This window comes from Trachypithecus francoisi, unplaced genomic scaffold (genome assembly GCF_009764315.1).
Source record: "Trachypithecus francoisi isolate TF-2019V2 unplaced genomic scaffold, Tfra_2.0 Lachesis_group13, whole genome shotgun sequence".
In the NCBI taxonomy this organism is placed as follows: domain Eukaryota; kingdom Metazoa; phylum Chordata; class Mammalia; order Primates; family Cercopithecidae; genus Trachypithecus; species Trachypithecus francoisi.
In genome coordinates this window covers 120,196,180-120,219,926 of record NW_022681458.1, presented here as the reverse complement: position 1 = coordinate 120,219,926, position 23,747 = coordinate 120,196,180, and the positions used below count along the sequence as shown (strand labels likewise).

General features: G+C 42.1%; 1 protein-coding gene across 2 annotated transcripts in view; it reads right to left on the bottom strand.

Moving 5' to 3' along the window:
* The window catches only part of CFAP221 (cilia and flagella associated protein 221), a 126,533-nt gene that overhangs the window by 14,549 nt on the left and 88,237 nt on the right, over positions 1-23,747 (bottom strand). For both annotated transcript variants that reach the window (XM_033231761.1, XM_033231763.1), the window contains exons 17-21: positions 15,467-15,547; positions 14,743-14,850; positions 14,519-14,653; positions 5,226-5,384; positions 3,763-3,854 (exon numbers count right to left, since the gene is read on the bottom strand). In XM_033231761.1, the coding sequence (XP_033087652.1) occupies positions 3,763-3,854; positions 5,226-5,384; positions 14,519-14,653; positions 14,743-14,850; positions 15,467-15,547 (575 nt within the window). The remainder of the gene's footprint in view (positions 1-3,762; positions 3,855-5,225; positions 5,385-14,518; positions 14,654-14,742; positions 14,851-15,466; positions 15,548-23,747) is intronic.

Below are 23,747 nucleotides of genomic sequence, written 5' to 3'. Positions count from 1 at the left end.
CAGGAGTAACAGCCCAGGCAACATAGCAAGACCCTATCCCTATTTACCTTAAAAATAATAAGAACTTAACCCCCAATGTGATGGTATTTGGAGATGGAGCCTTTGGGAGGTGGGTTAGGTCATAAGAATGGAGCCCTCATGAATAGGATTAGTGCCTATAAAAGAGGCCTGAGACGCTGGGTGTAGTGGCTCCACTTCTGTAATCCCAGCACTTTGGGAGGCTGAGGTGGGAGGATTGCTTGAGGCCAGGAGTTCAACACCAGCCTGGGCGATGCAGCAGAACTCTATCTCTACAATAAATAAATAAAATTGACTGAGCGTGGTGATGCACACCTATAATCCCAGCTACTTGGGAGGATGAGGGAGGAGAATCACTTGAGCCCAGGAGTTTGAAGCAGGAGTGAGCTATGATCATGCCACTGTGCTCCAGCGTGGAAGATAGTGATATCTCATCTTAAAAAAAAAAAAAAAAGCCACTGAGAGCTCCCTTCCCCTTTCTGCCATGTTTGGACACAGTGAGAAGACAACCATGTCTGAACCAGGAAGCTGGCCCTCACCAGACACCAAGTCTACTGGCGCCTTGATCTTGGACTTCCCAGTCTCCAGAAATAAATTTCAGTTGTTCATAAATTACATCTATGGTATTTTATTATAGCTGCCCAAACAAACTAAGACAGAACTTAAAAAAGGAATTACACTTCTTATTTTGTATCTGTTTTCAGAAATAAAACATGACTTAGAGTCTTACATCCTGTGGAAATCCACGCTAAGGAGATACAGAATCCTCTCTTGATTTTATGAGCTGTTATGCAACTGCAGTTTATTTTGAAACAAACTGGCCCAACAGAGCACTCAGGCACATAAGCTGAAAGTAACAACTCATGGTTGGAGAGTTTTCTTTAATTCATGGAGAGTTCATGTTTAATTCATGGTTATTCAAGCCCAAGGTAACTGCATTCTCACTGCTTGTTGAAAGAACAGCCTTGGGAGATTTTTTTCCAAGGACATTGCTTTGGAAAGAAAATAGGATGCTTTTTCTTGATTTTTAAGAACCGCACATGCTGATAATGGGTGGACATGGTCAGCAGGTTGCTACTTCTCACCATTCTTCATTTTTGTTATTCAGTCTCCTGACAGCACCCCAAACCCTGTTTACTGACTGCAGAGGTCAGTTCTGAAGCATCCTCACCCCGCAGCAAAATGAGGCAGTCTGTCAATGTGGTGACAGACCATCGCCATCTGGTGGTGATGGAGTGACTGCGACACTTAGTGGGAGGTGAAGGAGGGTAGAAGTGAGAGAAGAGTTACTAAGAATGTACCAGGCATGATGCTAGATGCTTCACAAGATCATTGCACTTTTATCCTCACACACACAAATGTGAGGATGCCATCACTGCCTCTGTCTCAGAGAGGAGGAGATTATTGCTCGAAGGGCTTCATTAATACGTAGCTCGCCCAAGGACAGAGCTGGTGATACCTCCAGCGAACAATGAAGGCAGGTCCCTCCCATGCCAAAGCTTTCCTTCTCTCTTTGATGCCATTGTTCCCACCAGCTCTGGAGATTTGACATTCTAGAAATATGCTAAAAACGTAGAACAAGGATGCTGATTTTGAGATGGCAATAGGGTGGATGAGGAATGGATGAAGTATAATAATTGGAAAGAAACATAGTTTTGAGTTCCTGCCATGTCTCAAATCCTATGCTGGGTGCTTTTTGTTTACTGCCTGCTAATCTTCAGGCAAAGGAGAGGAGTAGAGATGCCCTAAGGAAGTAACCCCAAGGGGACAGCACATGGGAAAGCCTTGACGTACATGACGTACATGACATACGGCTGCATTTGGCTTAGTTCAGGAAGAGCTTACCAATGAAGCCCTTCAATGAAGACGATGAAGAAGGAAGTCGGCCGGGCGCGGTGGCTCAAGCCTGTAATCCCAGCACTTTGGGAGGCCGAGACGGGTGGATCACGAGGTCAGGAGATCGAGACCATCCTGGTCTACACGGTGAAACCCCGTCTCTACTAAAAAATACAAAAAACTAGCCGGGCGAGTTGGCGGGCGCCTGTAGTCCCAGCTACTCGGGAGGCTGAGGCAGGAGAATGGCGTAAACCCGGGAGGCGGAGCTTGCAGTGAGCCGAGATCGCGCCACTGCACTCCAGCCTGGGCCACAGAGCGAGACTCCGTCTCAAAAAAAAAAAAAAAAAAAAAGAAGGAAGTCAATTCGGTGTTCTGGGGTCACAACCCAGATTCCGACTATCTCCTCAAATACCTGGGGAGGCGTGGGTGGATGTGTAGTGTACATGGACGGCTGCACATTGGGTGAACTCTGGTACTCTTACTGAAATTAAAATGTCAGCACTGAGAAGGGCCTTTGCAACAAGTCCAATCCCCTTGTCTTACTGACAAGAGGACTGGGCCCAGAGAGTTGGCCAAGGGGTGTGGCTGAGGTCACATGGCTCCTGGGGGTCATGTAGCCTCCCTGGTGAGTTTCTGAGTCAGAGGATCCAGGTTACCTGAGTGGGAGCTGGGGTGTGTGTAAAGATCACCTGCTGATCTTGGCTGGTGGCAGAGCTCAGGTTTCTTGGCCACTCTTGGGGCCATGCCAGGGCTCTGCCACCTTGGGGTGGACCTCATTCTGGATCAGAGGATTGGGACTTTGTTTGACAGCTGACGATAATCATTTTGGGACATTAGTCACGCCTGTTCTCCAATTACTCATTTAGCTGCATTTATAAGGACAGTGGACTAAAGAAGCAAATCCAAAGGCTCAGGAGTGAGCGATTGGCCAGAGAGAGTCTAACGAAAAGGCACCAGGCTACTTGTTTGATATCTTACGGTTTTGAAGAGCTATTAAATAAGCAAATTAGCAAAAATGTAGTCACTCTAAGTTTCTTCTTTCATCATTCAACAATATTCTGATCTACGCATTGTGTATTTGGAGTAGGGCTGTTTTCTGCGTGGAGATTGCCATGGTCTCACAGTGAATGCCAGCCTGTGGCACAAGAGGGCCGTGGATCCTTTGGAACTGGATACAGGGAGTGAGGAAGGCTAATCTTGGCAATTTACGATTTTTCCCCTTTTTTTTTGTTTTGAGATGGAGTCTCTCTCTGTTGCCCGGGCAGCAATTTATGAATTTTTTTTTTTTTTTTTTTTTTTTTGTTTGTTGAGACAGAGTCTCGCTCTGTCGCCCAGGCTGGAGTGCAGTGGCCGGATCTCAGCTCACTGCAAGCTCCGCCTCCCGGGTTTACGACATTCTCCTGCCTCAGCCTCCCGAGTAGCTGGGACTACAGACGCCCGCCACCTCGCCCGGCTAGTTTTTTTTTTTTTTGTATTTTTAGTAGAGACGGGGTTTCACCGTGTTAGCCAGGATGGTCTCGATCTCCTGACCTCGTGATCCACCCGTCTCGGCCTCCCAAAGTGCTGGGATTACAGGCTTGAGCCACCGCGCCCGGCCGCAATTTATGAATTTTAAAAAGATTGACCATGAATATGTCAGTTGAATTATATGGAATGGTTGTCTACTTGTACTCAAGCATTGCCAATTTGTCACCTAGGGCACTACTTTTCAAAAAAGTGTATCTCGATTAAGATAAATTCAAAATATGAAAATCAATTACACATCATCAAATTTCTCTGACTAGGAAACTTCTCTCATGCTTTAAAAATATGGTTTGGCATATTATTGGCATTTAACTCTTGGGGATCATTGCCTCTATAATCCATGGGGCACACATACTTGTGAACAAACAGATGAGAAGTGCTTACCTCTTTGTGGTCTCCATCTTGGAGGGGTCCGGCAGGCAGGAGAGAACCAGGGACTGGAAGCTTTTCCATTGCATTATTCCAGGAATAATGTCCTATAAGGAAAGTCAGCACACGGGTGCTACATGGGAAGCAACTGTTTGGTGAAGTAAAGTTTCAGAAGGACTTTTGTTTTATTCAACTCTTTTTCAGTCTTAAAAGGCTAAGTACCAAAATCTGTAATTTCATTCAGTTTGGATTTTTCTGAAGCAAAAAGGCAATTGCTTCAGCAAAGCACATTAAACAATGCAACACAGAATTAGAGACAAAGGTGAGGTTTGCTTCCCTTGCTTTATTAGGCACTTGTACAAGCAACTTGTCCTCGGGATGGAGGGCAGCTGCGGCCTTAGAATCTGTTTTGTTTGTTGTGAATGTGATGCTAATGCAACACTCGGAGAGGATGGCAGTTCATCCAGGGGCACTCCAGGCAGGAGAGCTGCACATGCACGCCACGTGGGAGGAAAGTGCTGCAAGGAGACCCCCGGCTGGGCTGAGTGCAGGGTGCATGACAGAGACAGAAGGGAATGTGGCTGGAGAGCCAGGCAGGTCACAGGGGCACTGTGGGCCAAGCTGATGAGCTTGGAGCTGCTCCTGCAGGCAGTGGGGCCCACGGAAGGCTTTTGAGCAGGAAATGACAGGATCAACTTGTGCCTAAGGAAGAGTTCTCCAAAGAGAAGGTGGACTGCAGCAGCAGTGGGCCACAGGCTAGACTAGAGGGAGGTCTGCAAATCTGTTTGCTGTGTCAGTGGCACACTGGTGGCCCCCCAGGGTGGTGAGATGAGGGGAATGTGGGAGGAGGGAAAGAATCTCATAGGTAACTGCACAAAGTCCATAAAACAGAAAGGCAAGTAGGTGACACAGGAAGAGGAGGCAGTTGAGGGTGTGGCTTGGCTGGTAGAAGTGGGGAGAGAGATCATAATCTGAGTTAAGGGTTGATTGAGTTTGAAGGGCCTGAGGATAATCCTTAAGGGGTGTCGGGGGATATTCAGGTCAAGGTGGTTCCCTGTGGGGGAAGTAATTCCTTGGGGCCACTTCTTTGCATGTGTCACACCACCACCTTGTCCATTCCGGTTTCTACACTTGGGGTCAAAGAGAGAGGAGGTCAGACCAAGGGTTTTCGCATACCATATGGCCATTTTTACATGATTGAAATACAAACACATGAACGTTAGGTACAGCCTTCCAAAGGAATGTTGACAAAGGGCAGCAGGCAGCCCAAGAGGCAGGTGTGGTCAGGACAAGGCAGTGCAGGGTCTCCACCTGTACCCCTTTAGGGTTGGTGGTATGGGGGCGGTGTTACCATTCTTGTTCTGCAGCTGTGGCGGCAAACCTTCTTTGTCTCAATTCCAGCTGTGACACTGTCCTCGTCCCCTGCTCCTCCCTGCAGCCCAGAGCCACTCTGCCAGTAAGCCTGGTGACGACATTACCGTGTGATGGAGAAACTGTTTTTGGGTGACAGGAATGCTGGACCCGTGGTGGGACTCTTTGGTGAATTTGTACTTGGGGTGAGAGCATAGATGGTAATCTATCGACGTTTCTGCGTAGGTCAGAGGATGCATTACAGCAAATAATCCTGGGTTGGGATTCTGCCGAAGACAGGGAAAAAATATTCTTTTTTGTTTATCAGTTTCTTTTTTTTTTCTTTTTCTTTTATTTTTTTTTATTATCATTATACTTTTAAGTTCTAGGATACATGTGCATAACATGCAGGTTTGTTACATATGTATACTTGTGCCATGTTGGTGTGCTGCACCCATCAACTCGTCCTTTACATCAGGTATAACTCCCAATGCAATCCCTCCCCCCTCCCCCCTCCCCATGATAGGCCCTGGTGTGTGATGTTCCCCTTCCCGAGTCCAAGTGATCTCATTGTTCAGTTTCCACCTATGAGTGAGAACATGCGGTGTTTGGTTTTCTGTTCTTGCGATAGTTTGCTGAGAATGATGGTTTCCAGCTGCATCCATGTCCCTACAAAGGACACAAACATCCTTTTTTATGGCTGCATAGTATTCCATGGTGTATATGTGCCACATTTTCTTAATCCAGTCTGTCACTGATGGACATTTGGGTTGATTCCAAGTCTCTGCTATTGTGAACAGTGCCGCAATGAACATATGTGTGCATATGTCTTTATAACAGCATGATTTATAATCCTTTGGGTATATACCCAGTAATGGGATGGCTGGGTCATATGGTACTTCTAGTTCTAGATCCTTGAGGAATCACCATACTGTTTTCCATAATGGTTGAACTAGTTTACAATCCCACCAACAGTGTAAAAGCATTCCTATTTCTCCACATCCTCTCCAGCACCTGTTGTTTCCTGACTTTTTAATGATTGCCATTCTAACTGGTGTGAGATGGTATCTCATTGTGGTTTTATCTCTGATGGCGAGTGATGATGAGCATTAAGCCAGGGATAGGACAGGCATCAGCTAATGCTGTCTGTGGCTCCCACTAGCACTAGCACTCTGTGACTCCACATCAGCTTCTCTGGAAAAGAAGCAGGAGAGCAGAGGTGTCTTCAAGCCCGTAGCATTTAAAAAATCATAGTCATTCATAAATATCACTTTTATGGCTTAAGAGGTTCATTACATACCATATGGGTTTACTAAACTCACATGAAAACAAGTACAACTGCAATCACAGCTTAAAACAGCTTTGAATATTTGTTTCTAATGCTGATGAATTAGGGAGTTATTAAATGAGCAAACTGGTTTACAAAAGCAAATAAGCTCTGGTTTTGAAAACAAAAATAGGCTTTTAAAAGCTACTTTAAAGAGATGACAAAAAAGAGGATGACATTTGATGTATCAGGAAATGTCAACATTTAACATTGTTTTGGTAATGTGTTTAATTCAGGAAGGCTCCATTTGGAAGTAGTATCTGGTTTTAAGGGAGATCCTGTTTTTTATTAATTTTCCAGCAGAACTAATGGAGGCACAGAGCAATTATATCAAAATACTAAAATATAGAGCCTTTTACTGTTCTCTCAGAGGCTCGTACAATAAGAACCCTATTCTTGTCCCAAACAGCAACATAGCGCCCCTGCCAGCTGTTTAATTTCAGATGTTTGATGTTTAAGAACCACTACACTGAGAATCTGTTGTTTGTCTGAGTTTTTTAAACAAGTTAAAAAACCCCCACAAAACCACTTAGCCTATGGAAACTCAATCTCACTGCCAAGAAACAAATGTCCCCTCAAACTTAAATGACATGCAGCTAGACCTGAACGCATTCCAGCACCCAGATGCAAGGTGGGGGAGGGCCCGGCGGTGGTGAGTCAAGAAGGCTGGAAAAGTGCAGAGGCTGCCGAGCCACTTGAGGGCCAGAATGAGGGCCTGGGGCAAAGGTAGGGAGGGCTCTGGACTGAACTCCTGCATATAAAGGAGTGGGGATGGCAGAGAGGCAACGATGACCACTGCGGGGGTCTGAGATGCCCAAAGTAATGTGGAAAAAAGTGTACACCTTGGTCAGCACTTGTGGTTGTGGTTGAGGTGGGATTTAGGGAGGCAGTGTGATGGGGAGTGGGGCTGGGCCCACCCTATGGGGATAGTGTGAGGGTAAAGGTATAAACACCAGGGGAGGGGAAATGACCTGTGTGGCCTTCAGGAATGTCTTCTACCCTGGTTGACTGAGGACATGTGAAGCTGCCATGTGGCTGGCTCTCTCTGCCTTGGGCCAAGCGTCAGGAATGCAGTCTTTTTGGAAATGGCAATGGCACCATCTCCTGTAGTTGTCATCCTTCAGATCCCCATTGCTACCAGCGTAACTGGTCTGAGTGGTCACCCCATGATGCTTTTAATTTTCCTAAACTAACGCATGCATATGGTAGCAACTCACCTCGGCTGCAAGGATTTGTGAGGAAAAGCAGTGGTCTTCCGCTGGCCCTTCCTGTTACCAGGCCCACATCCCAGAGGCTGCTTCTTTCCCATATTTCTGGCTTTTGTGACTCTGGTGGTCACCACCCTAACTCTAAACATCATGCTTATTCTTCCATTTCTTGATTGTCAACCTCAGGCAGTATCTACTGACTCATTACTATGCAAGACAAGGACTTTGCTTATGTACACAAATGCCCCTTCCAAACTTCTCCTTTCCTGTTTTGAAGGTTACCTTATTCTGCTGTTGGTCACCATTGTGACTTGAAATGATACACACATACCCCTATTTCTTGTTCATCATCTTTAGCTGAGTATTTCAACTCCCCTTCAGGTGAAATGAAAACATCATTCTTCTGCTTTCCTGTACCTTATTTTCTTGCTTTTGCAATTTGCCTTTGATATTGTTGAGATCCTTAACATTTGCCTTCCAGAACTACAGCCAGACCCTCATGCTTTGCTCATAGGCTGTCTCTAAAAGGTGAAAACTAATAAGTAGCATTTACTTTCTCTCAACTATGTAAATATGTTTCTCTGCCAGGCCAAGTCGAGGCTTGGATTGCGGGTTTGGCTTATTTACTTATTTATATTTTGGCTAAAGGTTCAATATCATGACCTGTGGGCCACCATTAAAGAAGAGTTCTGATATCACGGCCAAATGTATTATAGTTTTAGAGTTTCCATCAGCTCTTAAAAATCATGTCAAATTTTAGTTTGGTTTCCTATGTTGAGCACATATGGATATTCAGTTGATTTCCCCCCTTGTAGATTATAATTGCTTCTTCTTTTCTTGATGTGCCTTCATACAATCCTTGCGTGTTCTAGACTCTCAGTTGCACTGTTAGTGCTTGGAGCCTACCCTTTCCTAGACACTCTTTCTCAGAGCCCTTTACCCTCCCTCCTCCAGGCTGAATGCCCAGAGATCAGCCCAAGACTTCACTATCATGCTTCACCAGTTGTAACCACTACAGTGTTTCTTTTCTTTCCTTAGGTCTCCTAATTCTTACTTTTACTGCTGTACTGATATATGGTTGATGTACAATAAATGACACATATTTAAATTACATAGTTTGAGGCCGGGCGCGGTGGCTCACACCTGTAATCCCAGCACTTTGGGAGGCCCAGATGGGCAGATCACGAGGTCAGGAGATCGAGACCATCCTGGCTAACACGGTGAAACCCCGTCTCTACTAAAAAATGCAAAAAAACTAGCCGGGTGAGGTGGCGGGCGCCTGTAGTCCCAGCTACTCGATAGGCTGAGGCAGGAGAATGGCGTAAACCCGGGAGGCAGAGCTTGCAGTGAGCTGAGATCTGGCCACTGCACTCCAGCCTGGGCGACAGAGCGAGACTCCATCTCAACAACAACAACAACAACAAAAAATAAATAAATAAATTACATAGTTTGATATGTTTTAACACTTGTTCCACCTGCAAAACCACTGCTGTCATAAACATAATGAACATTTCCATCACCCCCAAGAGTTATTTCATGCCCTTCATCATTCCCCCATCCTCACTTCCTGCCCCTCCACACCTATGCACCCAACCCATCCACAGGCGGCCACCAATCTTTCTGTCTCTGTAGATTACTTTAGATATTCTAGACTTTTATCTAAATTGAACAAAACAGCATGTAATCTTTTTTGTCTGATTCCTTTTACCCAAGATAATTACTTTGAGAATCATCCACATTTTTATATACATGAAGAGCTCATTCATTTCTATTACTGAAGAGTATTCAACTGTATGGTTATGCCACAATTTGTTTATCTGTTAACCTGCTAATGGACACTTATTTTCCAGTTTGGGGAGCACATAAATCTGCTATGAATATTCTTGCACAAGTTTAATGCTTCCATTTATCTTGGGTGAATAGCTCGGAATGGAATGGTTGGACATACGGTAGGTGTATGTTAACTACTAACTTTGTAAGAAACTGCCAAACAGTTTTCCAAACTACTGTACCATTTTACATTCCCACCAGCAGTTTTTCAAATTGTAGGTGTTCTAACAGAGAGAGCTCATTGCCGTTTTAAATTTGCGTTGTTAATGATGCATTATTCTGTGCATCTTTTTATGTGCGTATTTGCCACCTGTATATCTTCTTTCGGTGAAGAATCTGTTCAAATCTTTTGCCCATTTAAAAGTTGGATTGTTTGCTTTCTTATTATTGAGTTCTGATAATTTTTTTAAAAAGTATTTATTATATTGTGGTAACAACACTTAGCATGAGAACTATCCTTTTAACAAATTTTTAAATGTGCATTATTGGCTCTAAGTGCGATGTTGTACTGCAGATTGTGAGAGCGGATTTATCTTTCTTGACTGCAACTTTATGCTGTTGCCTGGTAACTCCCCATTTTCCCCTCTCTCAGCCTCTGATAACCACCATTCACTCTTTGATTCTGTCAATCTGGCTATTATCAAAATCTCATATTTGTCTTTCTGTGACTGGCTTATTTAGCTTAGCATAATGTCCTCAAGGTTTATCAATGCTGTTGCGTATTACAGAATTTCCTTCTTTTTCAAAGGCTGAATAGTATTCCACTGTCTGAATATGCCACTTTTTTTATTCCATTCATCTGTTGATAGATTTTTAGATTGTTTTCACATCTTAGCTATTGTGAATAGTGCTGCAATGAACACAGGAGTGTTAGTATCTCTTTGATATCCTGATTTTTTTCTCTCTCTTTATTTTTTGAAACAGGGTCTTGTTCTGTCACCCAGGCTGGAATGCAGTGGCACCATCACGGTTCACTGCAACCTTGACCTCCTGGGCTCAAACGATCCTCTCACCTCAGCCTCCCAAATAGCTGGGACTACAGGCTTCTGCCATCACACCTGGCTAATTTTTTCGTAGAAATAGGGTCTTGTTATGTTGCCTAGGCTGGTCTCAAACTCCTGGGCTCAAGTGATCCTCCTGCCTTATCCTCCCAAGTGTTGAGAGTACAGGCATGAACCACCATGCCTAGCCCTGATTTTAATACTTCTGGAAACATATCCAGAAGTAGGATTGTTGGCTCACATTATTATTATTACTGTTATTATTATTATTATTTGAGACAGAGTCTCACTCTGTTGCCCAGGCAGGAGTGCAGTGGTGAAATCACAGTTCACTGCAGGCTTGAACTCCTGGGCTCAAGGGGTCCTCCTGCCTCAGCCTCCCAAGTAGCTAGGACTATAGGCATGTGCCACCACACCCAGCTGATTGCTGGATCATATGGCATTTCTATATTTAATTTTTTGAGGAACCTCCATACTATTTTCTACAGTGGATGTACCATTTTGGATTTCTACCAGCAGTGTGTAAGGATTCCAATTTCTCTACATCTTCCTTAACACTTACTGTGTTTTATTTTTTTGGTAATAGCCTTCTTAACAGATGTTAGGTAATCTCATTATGGTTTTGATTTTTTTCTGATGATTAGTGGTGAGCAGTTTTTTCATATAGCTGTTGGCCATTTATAAGTCTTCTTTGGAGAAATGTCTATTCAAGTTTTAACCCAGTATTTAAATTGAGTTATTAGTTTTTTGGTTTTTTTTTTTTTGAGACGGAGTCTCACTCTGTCACCCAGGCTGGAGTGCAGTGGCGTGATCTCGGCTCACTGCAAGCTCCACCTCCAGGATTCACGCCATTCTCCTGCCTCAGCCTCCCGAGTAGCTGGGACTATAGGCGCCCGCCACCATGCCCGGTTAATTTTTGCATTTTTAGTAGAGACGGGCTTTCACCGTGTTAGCCAGGATGGTCTCAATCTCATAACCTTGTGATCCACCCGCCTCGGCCTCCCAGAGTGCTGGGATTACAGGCGTTGAGCCACTGTGCCTGGCCAGTTTTTTTTTTTTTTACTATTGAGTTGTAGAAGTTTCTTATATATTTTGGGTATTAACTCCTTATCAAATATATAGTTTGCTGACTATATATTTATCCTGTAGGTCACTTTTTCATTCTGTTGACTGTTTCCTTTGTGAATTTTGACAGTTCTTTATATATTCTGGATACAAGTTCTTATCAGATATATGATTTCCAAATATTTTCTCCAAGTATGTGATTTATATTTTTATTTTCTTAACATTAACAGAAATTCTTAATTTGGACAAAGTCCAATTAATCCATTTTTTTCATTTATGGATTGTGGTTTTTTGGTGTTTTATCTAAGAAATCTTTGTCTAATTGGAAGATCACAAAGATTTTCTATGTGTTTTCTAGTAGTTTTACAGTTTCAGGTTTTCTGTTTAGGTCTATGATCCATGTTGTATTCATTTATGTAGATGGTGTGAGATACTAATTGAAATTTTTGTTTTTATTTTTGGTAAATAGATATCCAAATGTTCTAGCACAATTTGTTGAAAGGTTATCTTTTCTCTGATGAATTATCTCTGACTTTTGTCAAAAATCAATTGACAATAATGTATGAATGAATATATTTCTGGATCCTCTATTCTGTTCCATTAATCTGTTTATTTCTCCATTTATTTAGGTTTTCTTTGAATTCTCTCAGTAATGTTTTATAATTTTCAGTGTACTGATCTTATACATGTTTGTCATATTTATCTCTAATTATTTCACATGTTTTGATGCTATTGTTAAATGATATGGCTTTTGAAACTTAAGCTTCATAACGTCTGTTGCTAGTATACAGAAATATGATTGATTTTTATATGGTGATTCCACATCCTGCAATCTTGTTAAATTTCCTTATTAGTTTAAGTATTTTCTTGATAGACAATCTTTTTTTTTTTTTGTAAATATAGATGGTTTTATATCTTCTTTTCAAATCTGGCTGCCTTTTATTTATTTTTCTTGTCTTGTTACATTGGTTATACTTATAATCCTGAATAGAATTAGTGAGAGCAGACATCCTTGCCTTATTCTTGATCTTAGGAGGAAGGCATTCAGTCATTTACCACTCAGTTTGATGTTGGCTCTAGGTTTTAAATAGATGACCATTATTTGGTTGAGAAAGTTCCCTTCTATCCCGCACTTGCTGATAGTGTTCATCAGGAATGGATGTTATATAATTTTTCTGTTACTATTGAGATGTTTTTCCTTTTTAGAGTGCTACATGTAAACTACAGTGAGTTTTTAATGTTAAATTAATCTTGTATTCCTGATTCAAGCCCCTATTTGGTTATGATACATTATCCATTTTATAAAGCAATTAACTTGATTTATTAAAATTTTGTTAAAAATATTTTCATCTACGTTCATGAAGGATATTAATCTTTTCTTTTGTTTCCTGTAATATCTCTGTCTGGCTTTGGTATCAGAGTAATACTAGCCTCTAGAATGATTTGGGAATTAGTCTCTTCTCTTCCATTTTCTGGAAGAGTTTGTGTAGATTTTGTATTATTCCTTCCTTAAATACTTGGCAGAATTCCATAGTGAAGGCATCTGGGCCTGGAGGTTTCTTTGTGGGAAAGTTTTCAACCAAAAATTCAATTTCTTTAACAGATATAAAGCTACTTTGCTGAGCGCGGTGGCTCACGCCTGTAATCCCAGCACTTTGGGAGGCCGAGGTGGGCAGATCACGAGGTCAGGAGATCAAGACCATGCTGGCCAACATGGTGAAACCCCGTCTCTACTAAAAATACAGAAAATTAGCTGGGCATGGTGGCGGGCACCTGTAGTCCCAGCTGCTTGGGAGGCTGAGGCAGGAGAATGGTGTGAACCTGGGAGGCGGAGCTTGCCGAGATTACATCACTGCACTCCAGCCTGGGGAACAGAGCGAGACTCATCTCAAAAAAAAAAAAGAAAAAGAAAAGCTAATTTGGCTATTTATCTCCTCTTAAATAAGATTTTACAGTTTGTACCTTTTAATGAATTTGCACATTTAACTTAAGTCATCAAATTTACTGGCATCAAGTTCTTCATAATATTAACTTCTTATCTTTTTAAAATCTGTAGAATATGTAGTGATGTCACCTTTCTCATTCCTGACATTGGTAATTTGTGCCTTTTGCCTTTTTTCCTGATCAGTTAGGTTACAGGTTTATCAATTTTATTGACCTTCTCAAAGAATCAGTTTTTCTCTATTGTTTTTCTGCTTTCTATTTCATTTGATTTTCTTTTGAGATGCAGTCTTGCTCTGTTGCCCAGGCTGGAGTGCAGTGGCGTGATCTCAGCTCACTGCAACTTCCTCCTCCTGGGTTCAAGCAATTCTCCTGCCTCAGCCTCCTGAGTAGCTGGGATTATAGGCAGGGGCCACCATGTTTGGCTAATTTCTTTGTACTTTTAGTAGAGACAGGGTTTTGCCATGTTGGCCAGGCTGGTCTCAAACTCCTGACCTCAAGTGATCTGCTGGCTTGGTCTCCTAAAGTGTTGGGATTACAGGCGTGAGTCACTGTGCCCGGCCTATTTCATTAATTGTCAATTTGACTTTTATTATTTCTTTTTTCTGCTTAGTTTGGTTTCATCTGCCCTCCTTTTTCTAGTTTCTTAAAGGGGTAGCTTAGGACATTAACTTGAAACTTTTCTTCTTTTCCAATGTAGGTGTGTAGTGCTATAAATTTCCCACAGATTTTTTGTTTTCATTTTCATTCACTTAAAAGTACTTTCTAATTTCTTTTTTAATTTCTTCTTTGGCCTATATTTACATATTATAGATATTTAGAAAAGATCATAAAATTATTTTCATTAAAAAGGCAGGAATTGCTAAAAGATGGAATCATTGATATTCTCCAAAAAACAAAGGCTGGCAAGCAATTTTAAAGGTCAGATATTGTTTAACACTTGAAATTCCAAAGGGAAAAAATATTCCCTATGAATGTTCTTTTTCCTATAGAGTAATTGCTGAAATAAAGGAACACAGAAAACAAGGCTTCTGCCAGTTGCCACTTACAAAAATATACAGAGGATCATAATCCAGAGACATGGCTAAGGCCTCAGGTGGTTTCATGCTCAAGATTGATGTCTTGCCAGAGAGCTGGGTTGTGGAGTCTTGTTTCGGAAGGGCTACGATTGTGGTGACTTCATCCTAACAAGGACCAAGGGCAGCACGTTAGTTTTGATGTCAGGATAAGAGGGAAAAGATGAGAGAGATTCTGGAAGGTGGGGGTGTGTTACCTCAGCTCCTTGCTTTAGGGCTCGGGCAAGCTTTTGAGGTCTGTAACTTGTTGAAGACTTGTGGACAGAGAATGGCTGATATCTCTTAATTTTGTACAGTTGAGGAACCTGAAGGTGAAAGAAGACTGAAAATCCTTAAAAACCTGTTACCATTTGGTGAGATCTACTTCTCAATAACAGCATTTCCGAGCTTCCTGGTGGTAAAAGTAAGACAAGAACCATGTTACAGTCATTGGATTGTGGCTATTGTTAGTTTGAACCAGTCTGGATGGACTTTAGTGAGAATCCTGAGCCCTGATCTGGGTTTCAGCACACATGAGTGTTCATGATTACTCAACCATACTACATGGCTTAAGTGTAGAAGTACACCAAAATATTTTCATTTTCAAAAACAGAAGTGGTCATATGTCTCAAGAAAGGCTGACTAATTTTTTCTCACTTATCTTTTATTTTTTCTTGAAGTTTCTAATATATGTAGTTCAGATAGCTTAATATATGCACGATATAGGTATATCCACAGAGTAGAAATCCTGGTTTGCATAAGCCACACTATGAGAAAAGAATCTGGTGTACCTCCCATATGTCATCCAATAGCAGCAGAGTGTGCCACACAGTGTAATCTACCATAAAGCAAAACTATATAAAACACTGCAATTCAAATTCAAGAATATCTTGTTTACTTAATAAGAAACTCAATTAATTAATTCTATGTGACAGGTCTGACCTGCAGATTGAAGAAGGAATAACTCTGCTTGATTTGAACTTCTGAAGATTTAATTGGGACCAGTCCAAGGCCATCAGGAGCCTAAAATGTAAAGGAAAAAAAAAAAAAAAAAAGAACAGAGAATCACCACTGAGCAAGAGTGGCTATGCTTCTGTTTCCATCACATTAATGACCAGTTCTGCTCTCAGAGCAACTCCTCCTGCAACCACAGTTGCCACTTGATCTATAGGGCAGGAAGGCAGCCCTGATCACCCCCTCCTCCATGTCTCCTCGTGAATGTGAGTCTCTTTTATTTTCGGCGGTTGTGGAGGCTGCAGTGTGTCACTCAGAAACTTCTTCAGGTTTAAGGATTCAGCCCCCAGCTGCCAGAAGTGTAGGGACAGAAACATCTCTTGGGGGCAGGGGAGCCCTCTTCAAGGGCTGCCTCATCTGAAGGGCACTGCCTCCGTCAGGGTCAAGCGCTCCTCCCAGGCAGCTCACCTCCATGGCGGGTTGAAGCCGTGGGAAACATGCTGCGTCCTCTCACCCTTTGCCAGCCTCAGAGTTCTCACAGGCCCACCTAAGGCCTTTGTTGAGATGGACCCCGGTCCTACTTCTCTCTCCAACCAATCCTGTCCCCTCTGCCTGCCTTCCACAGGTGTGAACCCCCGAAGCACTACGTAATACACTTCCTGCATGCTAGTCTGTCTCAGACACCCCGAGGATCTGGATGGTGCCTGAATATGACGGGCACTCAAAAAACAGCATACATCCCCTAATCTAATACGCCATCACTAAACTAATATGATGAAACATGAATATGCCACAATGATACCATTTCCCGATTTCTAGATGCTACATGTAAGAAAAAGGCATCTTACAATCAATGAAATACAGTATTTATGAAATAAATCCGTAGATTTTTTTTTTTATAGACAGGAATGCTGAGCGCTCTGTTTTTCAACAACCCTGAGCAGCAGGGAAGTCTTTGTAGCACTAAAAGATCAAATGAAACATATCAGCTTCAAACTATTCAAAATATTCAAAAATAATGAGGGGGGCTCCATTGCACAGTGAGGATCTCTTTCCACCCCATCAACCTCTTCACTCCATTAATTATTGAGTGTCAGACATTTATTGTTGCTTGAAGGATTTTTATTTCTTAGGAACTAATTATTCTGCTCTTTTAAGTCACACAATTATCAAAAGCAGAAAACATATGGAATTTCTAAATTCAGGCACGTAATTCTTGAGTAGATTACCTGCAATGCTTAACAAATATTTTAGAATGTGAATGACATTTATTCTTTGAAATTAACAAACTATTTTGCACATGCACTTGCAATATTGATTTAAGTATACTTTTTATGACTAATGATGTGAACTTGAGCAACATTTTGTTACTGGCTATGTGAATGTGTGCTTCAGTTTCCCCATTTGAAAAATGGTAAGGGGGGGTGCACCCAAGATGGCCGAATAGGAACAGCTCCAGCCTCCAGCTCCCAGCGTGAGTGATACAGAAGATGGGTGATTTCTGCATTTTCAACTGAGGTACCAGGTTCATCTCACTGGGGAGTGCCGGACAATCAGTGCTGGTCAGCTGGTGCAGCCCAACCAGTGAGAGCTGAAGCAGAGCAAGGCATCACCTCACCTGGGAAGCTCAAAGGGGAAGGGAATTCCTTTTCCTAGCCAAGGGAAACTGAGACATACAACACCTGGAAAATCGGGTAACTCCCACCCTAATACTGTGCTTTACCAAGGGTCTTAGCAAATGGCACACCAGGAGATTATATCCCACACCTGGCCCAGAGGGTCCCATGGCCGTGGAGCCTCCCTCATTGCTAGCACAGCAGTCTGAGATCTAATTGCAAGGTGGCAGTGAGGCTGGGGGAGGGGCGCCTGCCATTGCTGAGGCTTAAGTAGGTAAACAAAGCCACTGGGAAGCTCGAATTGGGTGGAGCCCACCGCAACTCAAGGAGGCCGGCCTGCCTCTGTAGACTCCTCCTCTGGGGACAGGGCATACCTAAACAAAAAGCAGCAGAAACCTCGGCAGAGGTAAATGCCCCTGTCTGATAGCTTTGAAGAGAGCAGTGGATCTCCCAGCATGCAGGTTGAGATCTGAGAATGGACAGACTGCCTGCTCAAGTGGGTCCCTGACCCCTGAGTAGCCTAACTGGGAGACATCCCCTACTAGGTGCAGACTGACACCTCACACCTCACATGGCAGGTACACCCCGAGACGAAGCTTCCAGAGCAAGAATCAGACAGCAACACTCACTGTTCAGCAATAGTCTATCTTCTGCAGCCTCCGCTGCCGATACCCAGGCAAACAGGGTCTGGAGTGGACCTCAAGCAAACTCCAACAGATCTACAGCTGAGGGTTCTGACTGTTAGAAGGAAAACTAACAAACAGAAAGGACACCCACACCAAAACCCCATCAGTACATCACCATCATCAAAGACCAAAGGCAGATAAAATCACAAAGATGGGGAAAAAGCAGTGCAGAAAAGCTGGAAATTCAAAAAATTAGAGCGCATCTCCCCCTCCAAAGGAACGCAGCTCATCGCCAGCAATGGAACAAAGCTGGACGGAGAATGACTTTGATGAGTTGAGAGAAGAAGACTTCAGTCAATCAAACTTCTCAGAGCTAAAGGAGGAACTAGGTAACCAGTGCAAAGAAACTAAAAACCTTGAAAAAAGAATGGATGAATGGATAACTAGAATAATCAATGCAGAGAAGACCTTAAAAGAACTGATAGAGATGAAAACCATAACACAAGAACTATCTGACAAATGCACAAGCTTCAGTAACCAACTCGATCAACTGGAAGAAAGGGTATCAGCGATTGAAGATCAAATGAATGAAAGGAAGCAAGAAGAGAAGTGTGGAGAAAAAAGGGTAAAAAGAAATGAACAAAGTCTCCAAGAAGTATGGGATTATGTGAAAAGACCAAATCTATGTCTGATTGGTGTGTCTGAAAGTGACAGGGAAAATGGAACCAAGTTGGAAAACACTCTGCAGGATATCATCCAGGAGAACTTCCCCAACCTGGTACGACAGGCCAACATTCAAATTCAGGAAATACAGAGAATGCCACAAAGATACTCCTCGAGAAGAGCAACTCCAAGACACATAATTGTCAGATTCACCAAAGTTGAAATGAAGGAAAAAATCTTAAGGGCAGCCAGAGAGAAAGGTCAGGTTACACACAAAGGGAAGCCCATCAGACTAACAGCAGATCTCTCAGCAGAAACTCTCCAAGCCAGAAGAGAGTGGGGGCCAATATTCAACATTCTTAAAGAAAAGAATTTTAAACCCAGAATTTCATATCCAGCCAAACTAAGTTTCATAAGTGAAGGAGAAATAAAATCCTTTACAGATAAGCAAATGCTTAGAGATTTTGTCACCACCAGGCCTGCCCTACAAGAGATCCTGAAGGAAGCACTAAACATGGAAAGGAACAACAGATACCAGCCATTGCAAAAACATGTCAAAATGTAAAGTCCATTGATGCTAGGAAGAAACTGCATCAACTAGCGAGCAAAATAACCAGCTAATATCATAATGACAGGATCAAGTTCACACATAATAATATTAACTTTAAATGTAAACGGACTAAATGGTCCAATTAAAAGACACAGACTGGCAAATTGGATAAAGAGTCAAGACCCATCAGTTTGCTGTATTCAGAAGACCCATCTCACATGCAGAGACACACATAGTCTCAAAATAAAGGGATGGAGGAAGATTTATCAAGCAAATGGAAAATAAAAAAAAAAGCAGGGGTTGCAATCCTAGTCTCTGATAAAACAGACTTTAAACCATCAAAGATCAAAAGAGACAAAGAAGGCCATTACTTAATGGTAAAGGGATCAATTCATCAGGAAGAGCTAACTATCCTAAATATATATGCACCCAATACAGGAGCACCCAGATTCATAAAGCAAGTCCTTAGAGACTTACAAAGAGACTTAGACTCCCATACAATAATAATGGGAGACTTTAACACCCCACTGTCAACATTAGACAGATCAACGAGACAGAAAGTTAACAAGGATATCCAGGAATTGAACTCACCTCTGCACCAAGTGGACCTAATAGACATCGATAGAACTCTCCACCCCAAATCAACAGAATATACATTCTTCTCAGCACCACATCGCACTTATTCCAAAATTGACCACATAGTTGGAAGTAAAGCACTCCTCAGCAAATGCAAAAGAACAGAAATTATAACAAACTGTCTCTCAGACCACAGTGCAATTAGACTAGAACTCAGGACTAAGAAACTCAATCAAAACCACTCAACTACATGGAAACTGAACAACCTGCTCCTGAATGACTACTGGGTACATAATGAAATGAAGGCAGAAATAAAGATGTTCTTTGAAACCAATGAGAACAAAGATACTACATACCAGAATCTCTGGGACACATTTAAAGCAGTGTGTAGAGGGAAATTTATAGCACTAAATGCCCACAAGAGAAAGCAGGAAAGATCTAAAATTGACACCCTAACATCACAATTAAAAGAACTAGAGAAGCAAGAGCAAACACATTCAAAAGGTAGCAGAAGGCAAGAAATAACTAAGATCAGAGCAGAACTGAAGGTGATAGAGACACAAAAAACCCTCCAAAAAATCAGTGAATCCAGGAGCTGGTTTTCTGAAAAGATCAACAAAATTGATAGACCACTAGCAAGACTAATAAAGAAGAAAAGAGAGAAGAATCAAATAGACACAATAAAAAATGATAAAGGGGATATTACCATCGACCCCACAAAAATACAAACTACCATCAGAGAATACTATAAACACCTCTATGCAAATAAACTAGAAAACCTAGAAGAAATGGATACTTTCCTGGACACTTACGCTCTCCCAAGACTAAACCAGGAAGAAGTTGAATCCCTGAATAGACCAATAGCAGGCTCTGAAATTGAGGCAATAATTAATAGCCTACCAACCAAAAAAGTCCAGGACCAGACGGATTCACAGCCGAATTCTACCAGACGTACAAGGAGGAGTTGGTACCATTCCTTCTGAAACTATTCCAATCAATAGAAAAAGAGAGAATCCTCCCTAACTCATTTTACGAGGCCAACATTATCCTGATACCAAAGCCTGACAGAGATACAACAAAAAAAGAGAATTTTAGACCAATATCCCTGATGAACATCGATGCAAAAATCCTCAATAAAATACTGGCAAACTGAATTCAGCAGCACATCAAAAAGCTTATTCACCATGATCAAGTGGGCTTCATCCCTGCGATGCAAGGCTGGTTCAATATACCCAAATCAATAAACATAATCCAGCATATAAACAGAACCAAAGACAAAAACCACATGATTATCTCAATAGATGCAGAAAAGGCCTTTGACAAAATTCAACAGCCCTTCATGCTAAAAACTCTCAATAAATTCGGTATTGATGGAACGTATCTCAAAATAATAAGAGCTATTTATGACAAACCCACAGCCAATATCATACTGAATGGGCAAAAACTGGAAGCATTCCTTTTGAAAACTGGCAGAAGACAGGGATGCCCTCTCTCACCACTCCTATTCAACATAGTGTTGGAAGTTCTGGCTAGGGAAAGTATGCAAGAGAAAGAAATAAAGGGTATTCGGTTAGGAAAACAAGAAGTCAAATTGTCCCTGTTTGCAGATGACATGACTGTATATTTGGAAAACCCCATTGTCTCAGCCCAAAATCTCCTTAGGCTGATAAGCAACTTCAGCAAAGTCTCAGGATACAAAATTAATGTGCAAAAATCACAAGCATTCTTATACACCAGTAACAGACAAACAGAGAGCCAAATCATGAATGAACTCCCATTCACAATGGCTTCAAAGAGAATAAAATACCCAGGAATCCAACTTACAAGGGATGTAAAGGACCTCTTCAAGGAGAACTACAAACTACTGCTCAGTGAAATAAAAGAGGACACAAACAAATGGAAGAACATTCCATGCTCACAGATAGGAAGAATCAATATTGTGAAAATGGCCATACTGCCCAAGGTAATTTATAGATTCAGTGCCATCCCCATTAAGCTACCAATGACTTCCTTCATAGAATTGGAAAAAAACGGCTTTAAAGTTCATATGGAACCAAAAAACACCCTGCATTGCCAAGACAATCCTAAGCAAAAAGAACAAAGCTGGAGGCATCACGCTACCTGACTTCAAACTATACTACAAGGCTACAGTAACCAAAACAGAATGGTACTGGTACCAAAACAGAGATATAGACCAATGGAACAGAACAGAGCTCTCAGAAATAATACCACACATCCACAGCCATCTGATCTTTGACAAACCTGACAAAAACAAGAAATGGGGAAAGGGTTCCCTATTTAATAAATGGTGCTGGGAAAATTGGTTAGCCATAAGTAGAAAGCTGAAACTGGATCCTTTCCTTACTCCTTATACAAAAATTAATTCAAGATGGATTAGAGACTTAAATGTTGGACCTAAAACCATAAAAACCCTGGAAGAAAACCTAGGTAATACCATTCAAGACATAGGCAAGGGCGAGGACTTCATGTCTACAACACCAAAAGCAACAGCAACAAAAGCCAAAATTGACAAATGGGATCTAATTAAACTAAAGAGCTTCTGCACAGCAAAAGAAACTACCATCAGAGTGAACAGGCAACCTACAGAATGGGAGAAAATTTTTGCAATCTACTCATCTGACAAAGGGCTAATATCCAGAACCTATAAAGAACTCAATCAAATTTACAAGAAAAAAACAAACAACCCCATCGAAAAGTGGGCAAAGGATATGAACAGACACTTCTCAAAAGAAGACATTCATATAGCCAACAGACACATGAAAAAATGCTCATCATCACTGGCCATCAGAGAAATGCAAATCAAAACCACAATGAGATACCATCTCACACCAGTTAGAATGGCAATCATTAAAAAATCAGGAAACTACAGGTGCTGGAGAGGATGTGGAGAAATAGGAACACTTTTACACTGTTGGTGGGACTGTAAACTAGTTCAACCATTGTGGAAAACAGTGTGGCGATTCCTCAAGGATCTAGAACTAGAAATACCATTTGACTCAGCCATCCCATTACTGGGGATATACCCAAAGGATTATAAGTCATGCTGCTATAAAGACACATGCACACGTATGTTTATTGTGGTGCTATTCACTATAGCAAAGACTTGGAATCAACCCAAATGTCCATTAGTGACAGACTGGATTAAGAAAATGTGGCACATATACACCATGGAATACTATGCAGCCATAAAAAAGGATGAGTTCATGTTCTTTGTAGGGACATGGATGCAGCTGGAAACCATCATTCTCAGCAAACTATCGCAAGAACAGAAAACCAAATACCACATGTTCTCATTCATAGGTGGGAATTGAACAATGAGATCACTTGGACACAGGAAGGGGATCATCACACACCGGGGCCTATTGTGGGGAGGGGGTAGGGGGGAGGGATAGCATTAGGAGATATACCTAATGTAAATGATGAGTTAGTGGGTGCAGCACACCAACATGGCACATGTATACATATGTAACAAACCTGCACATTGTGCACATGTGCCCTAGAACTTAAAGTATAATAAAAAAAAAAAAAAGAAAAGAAAAAGAAAGAAAAATGGTAAACCTATCATGTAGATTTGTTGAAGATTAAATGAGGTGATATACCGGAAGGACTTAAGACACTGCCTGACGTATAGTAAATACAACATAAGGGTTAACTCTTACTTTTTCAATAAGGCACCATTGTGCCCATAAGGGAAGAAGGATGAGCCATTACACTTCCTGCTACCCCAAGAGAGAAAGATACACACACACACACACACACACACACGCACCCCAGAGAGAGAGAGAGAAAAAGAGAGAGAAGTGGATTGTGAGTCTGATGGGTTAGATTGTCAGTTTCTGGGACCACATTCCCTTCTTATGAGGTCAGGCCCAGACTTGAGGGCTGCCCTTCCCTGACTTCTACCATTTGCCCAGGCAGCAGGAGGGCCCAGCTGAGCAGAGCCTGCCTCCCTGGGCCAGGTGGGGCCCTCTGGGTTCCTCTCTCTGCCCTTCTGCACTCAGGCCCAGTTCCAGGGCAGTTGGGCAGGGTCATTGCTCATGCTGCATTTCAGGCTGGGAAGGACCAGCCCAGGTTACCAGGGAGCTCTGTGCAGGTGTATCAGGAGGAAGGCAGATAGCAGGAGATGATCCCTGGTTTTCCACTGGTAATACTCTCCTGGTCTTCCTTTGGAGCCTCTGGGAGGAGGTGAAGGGACTGAGATGGAAGGGCTTGCCTTG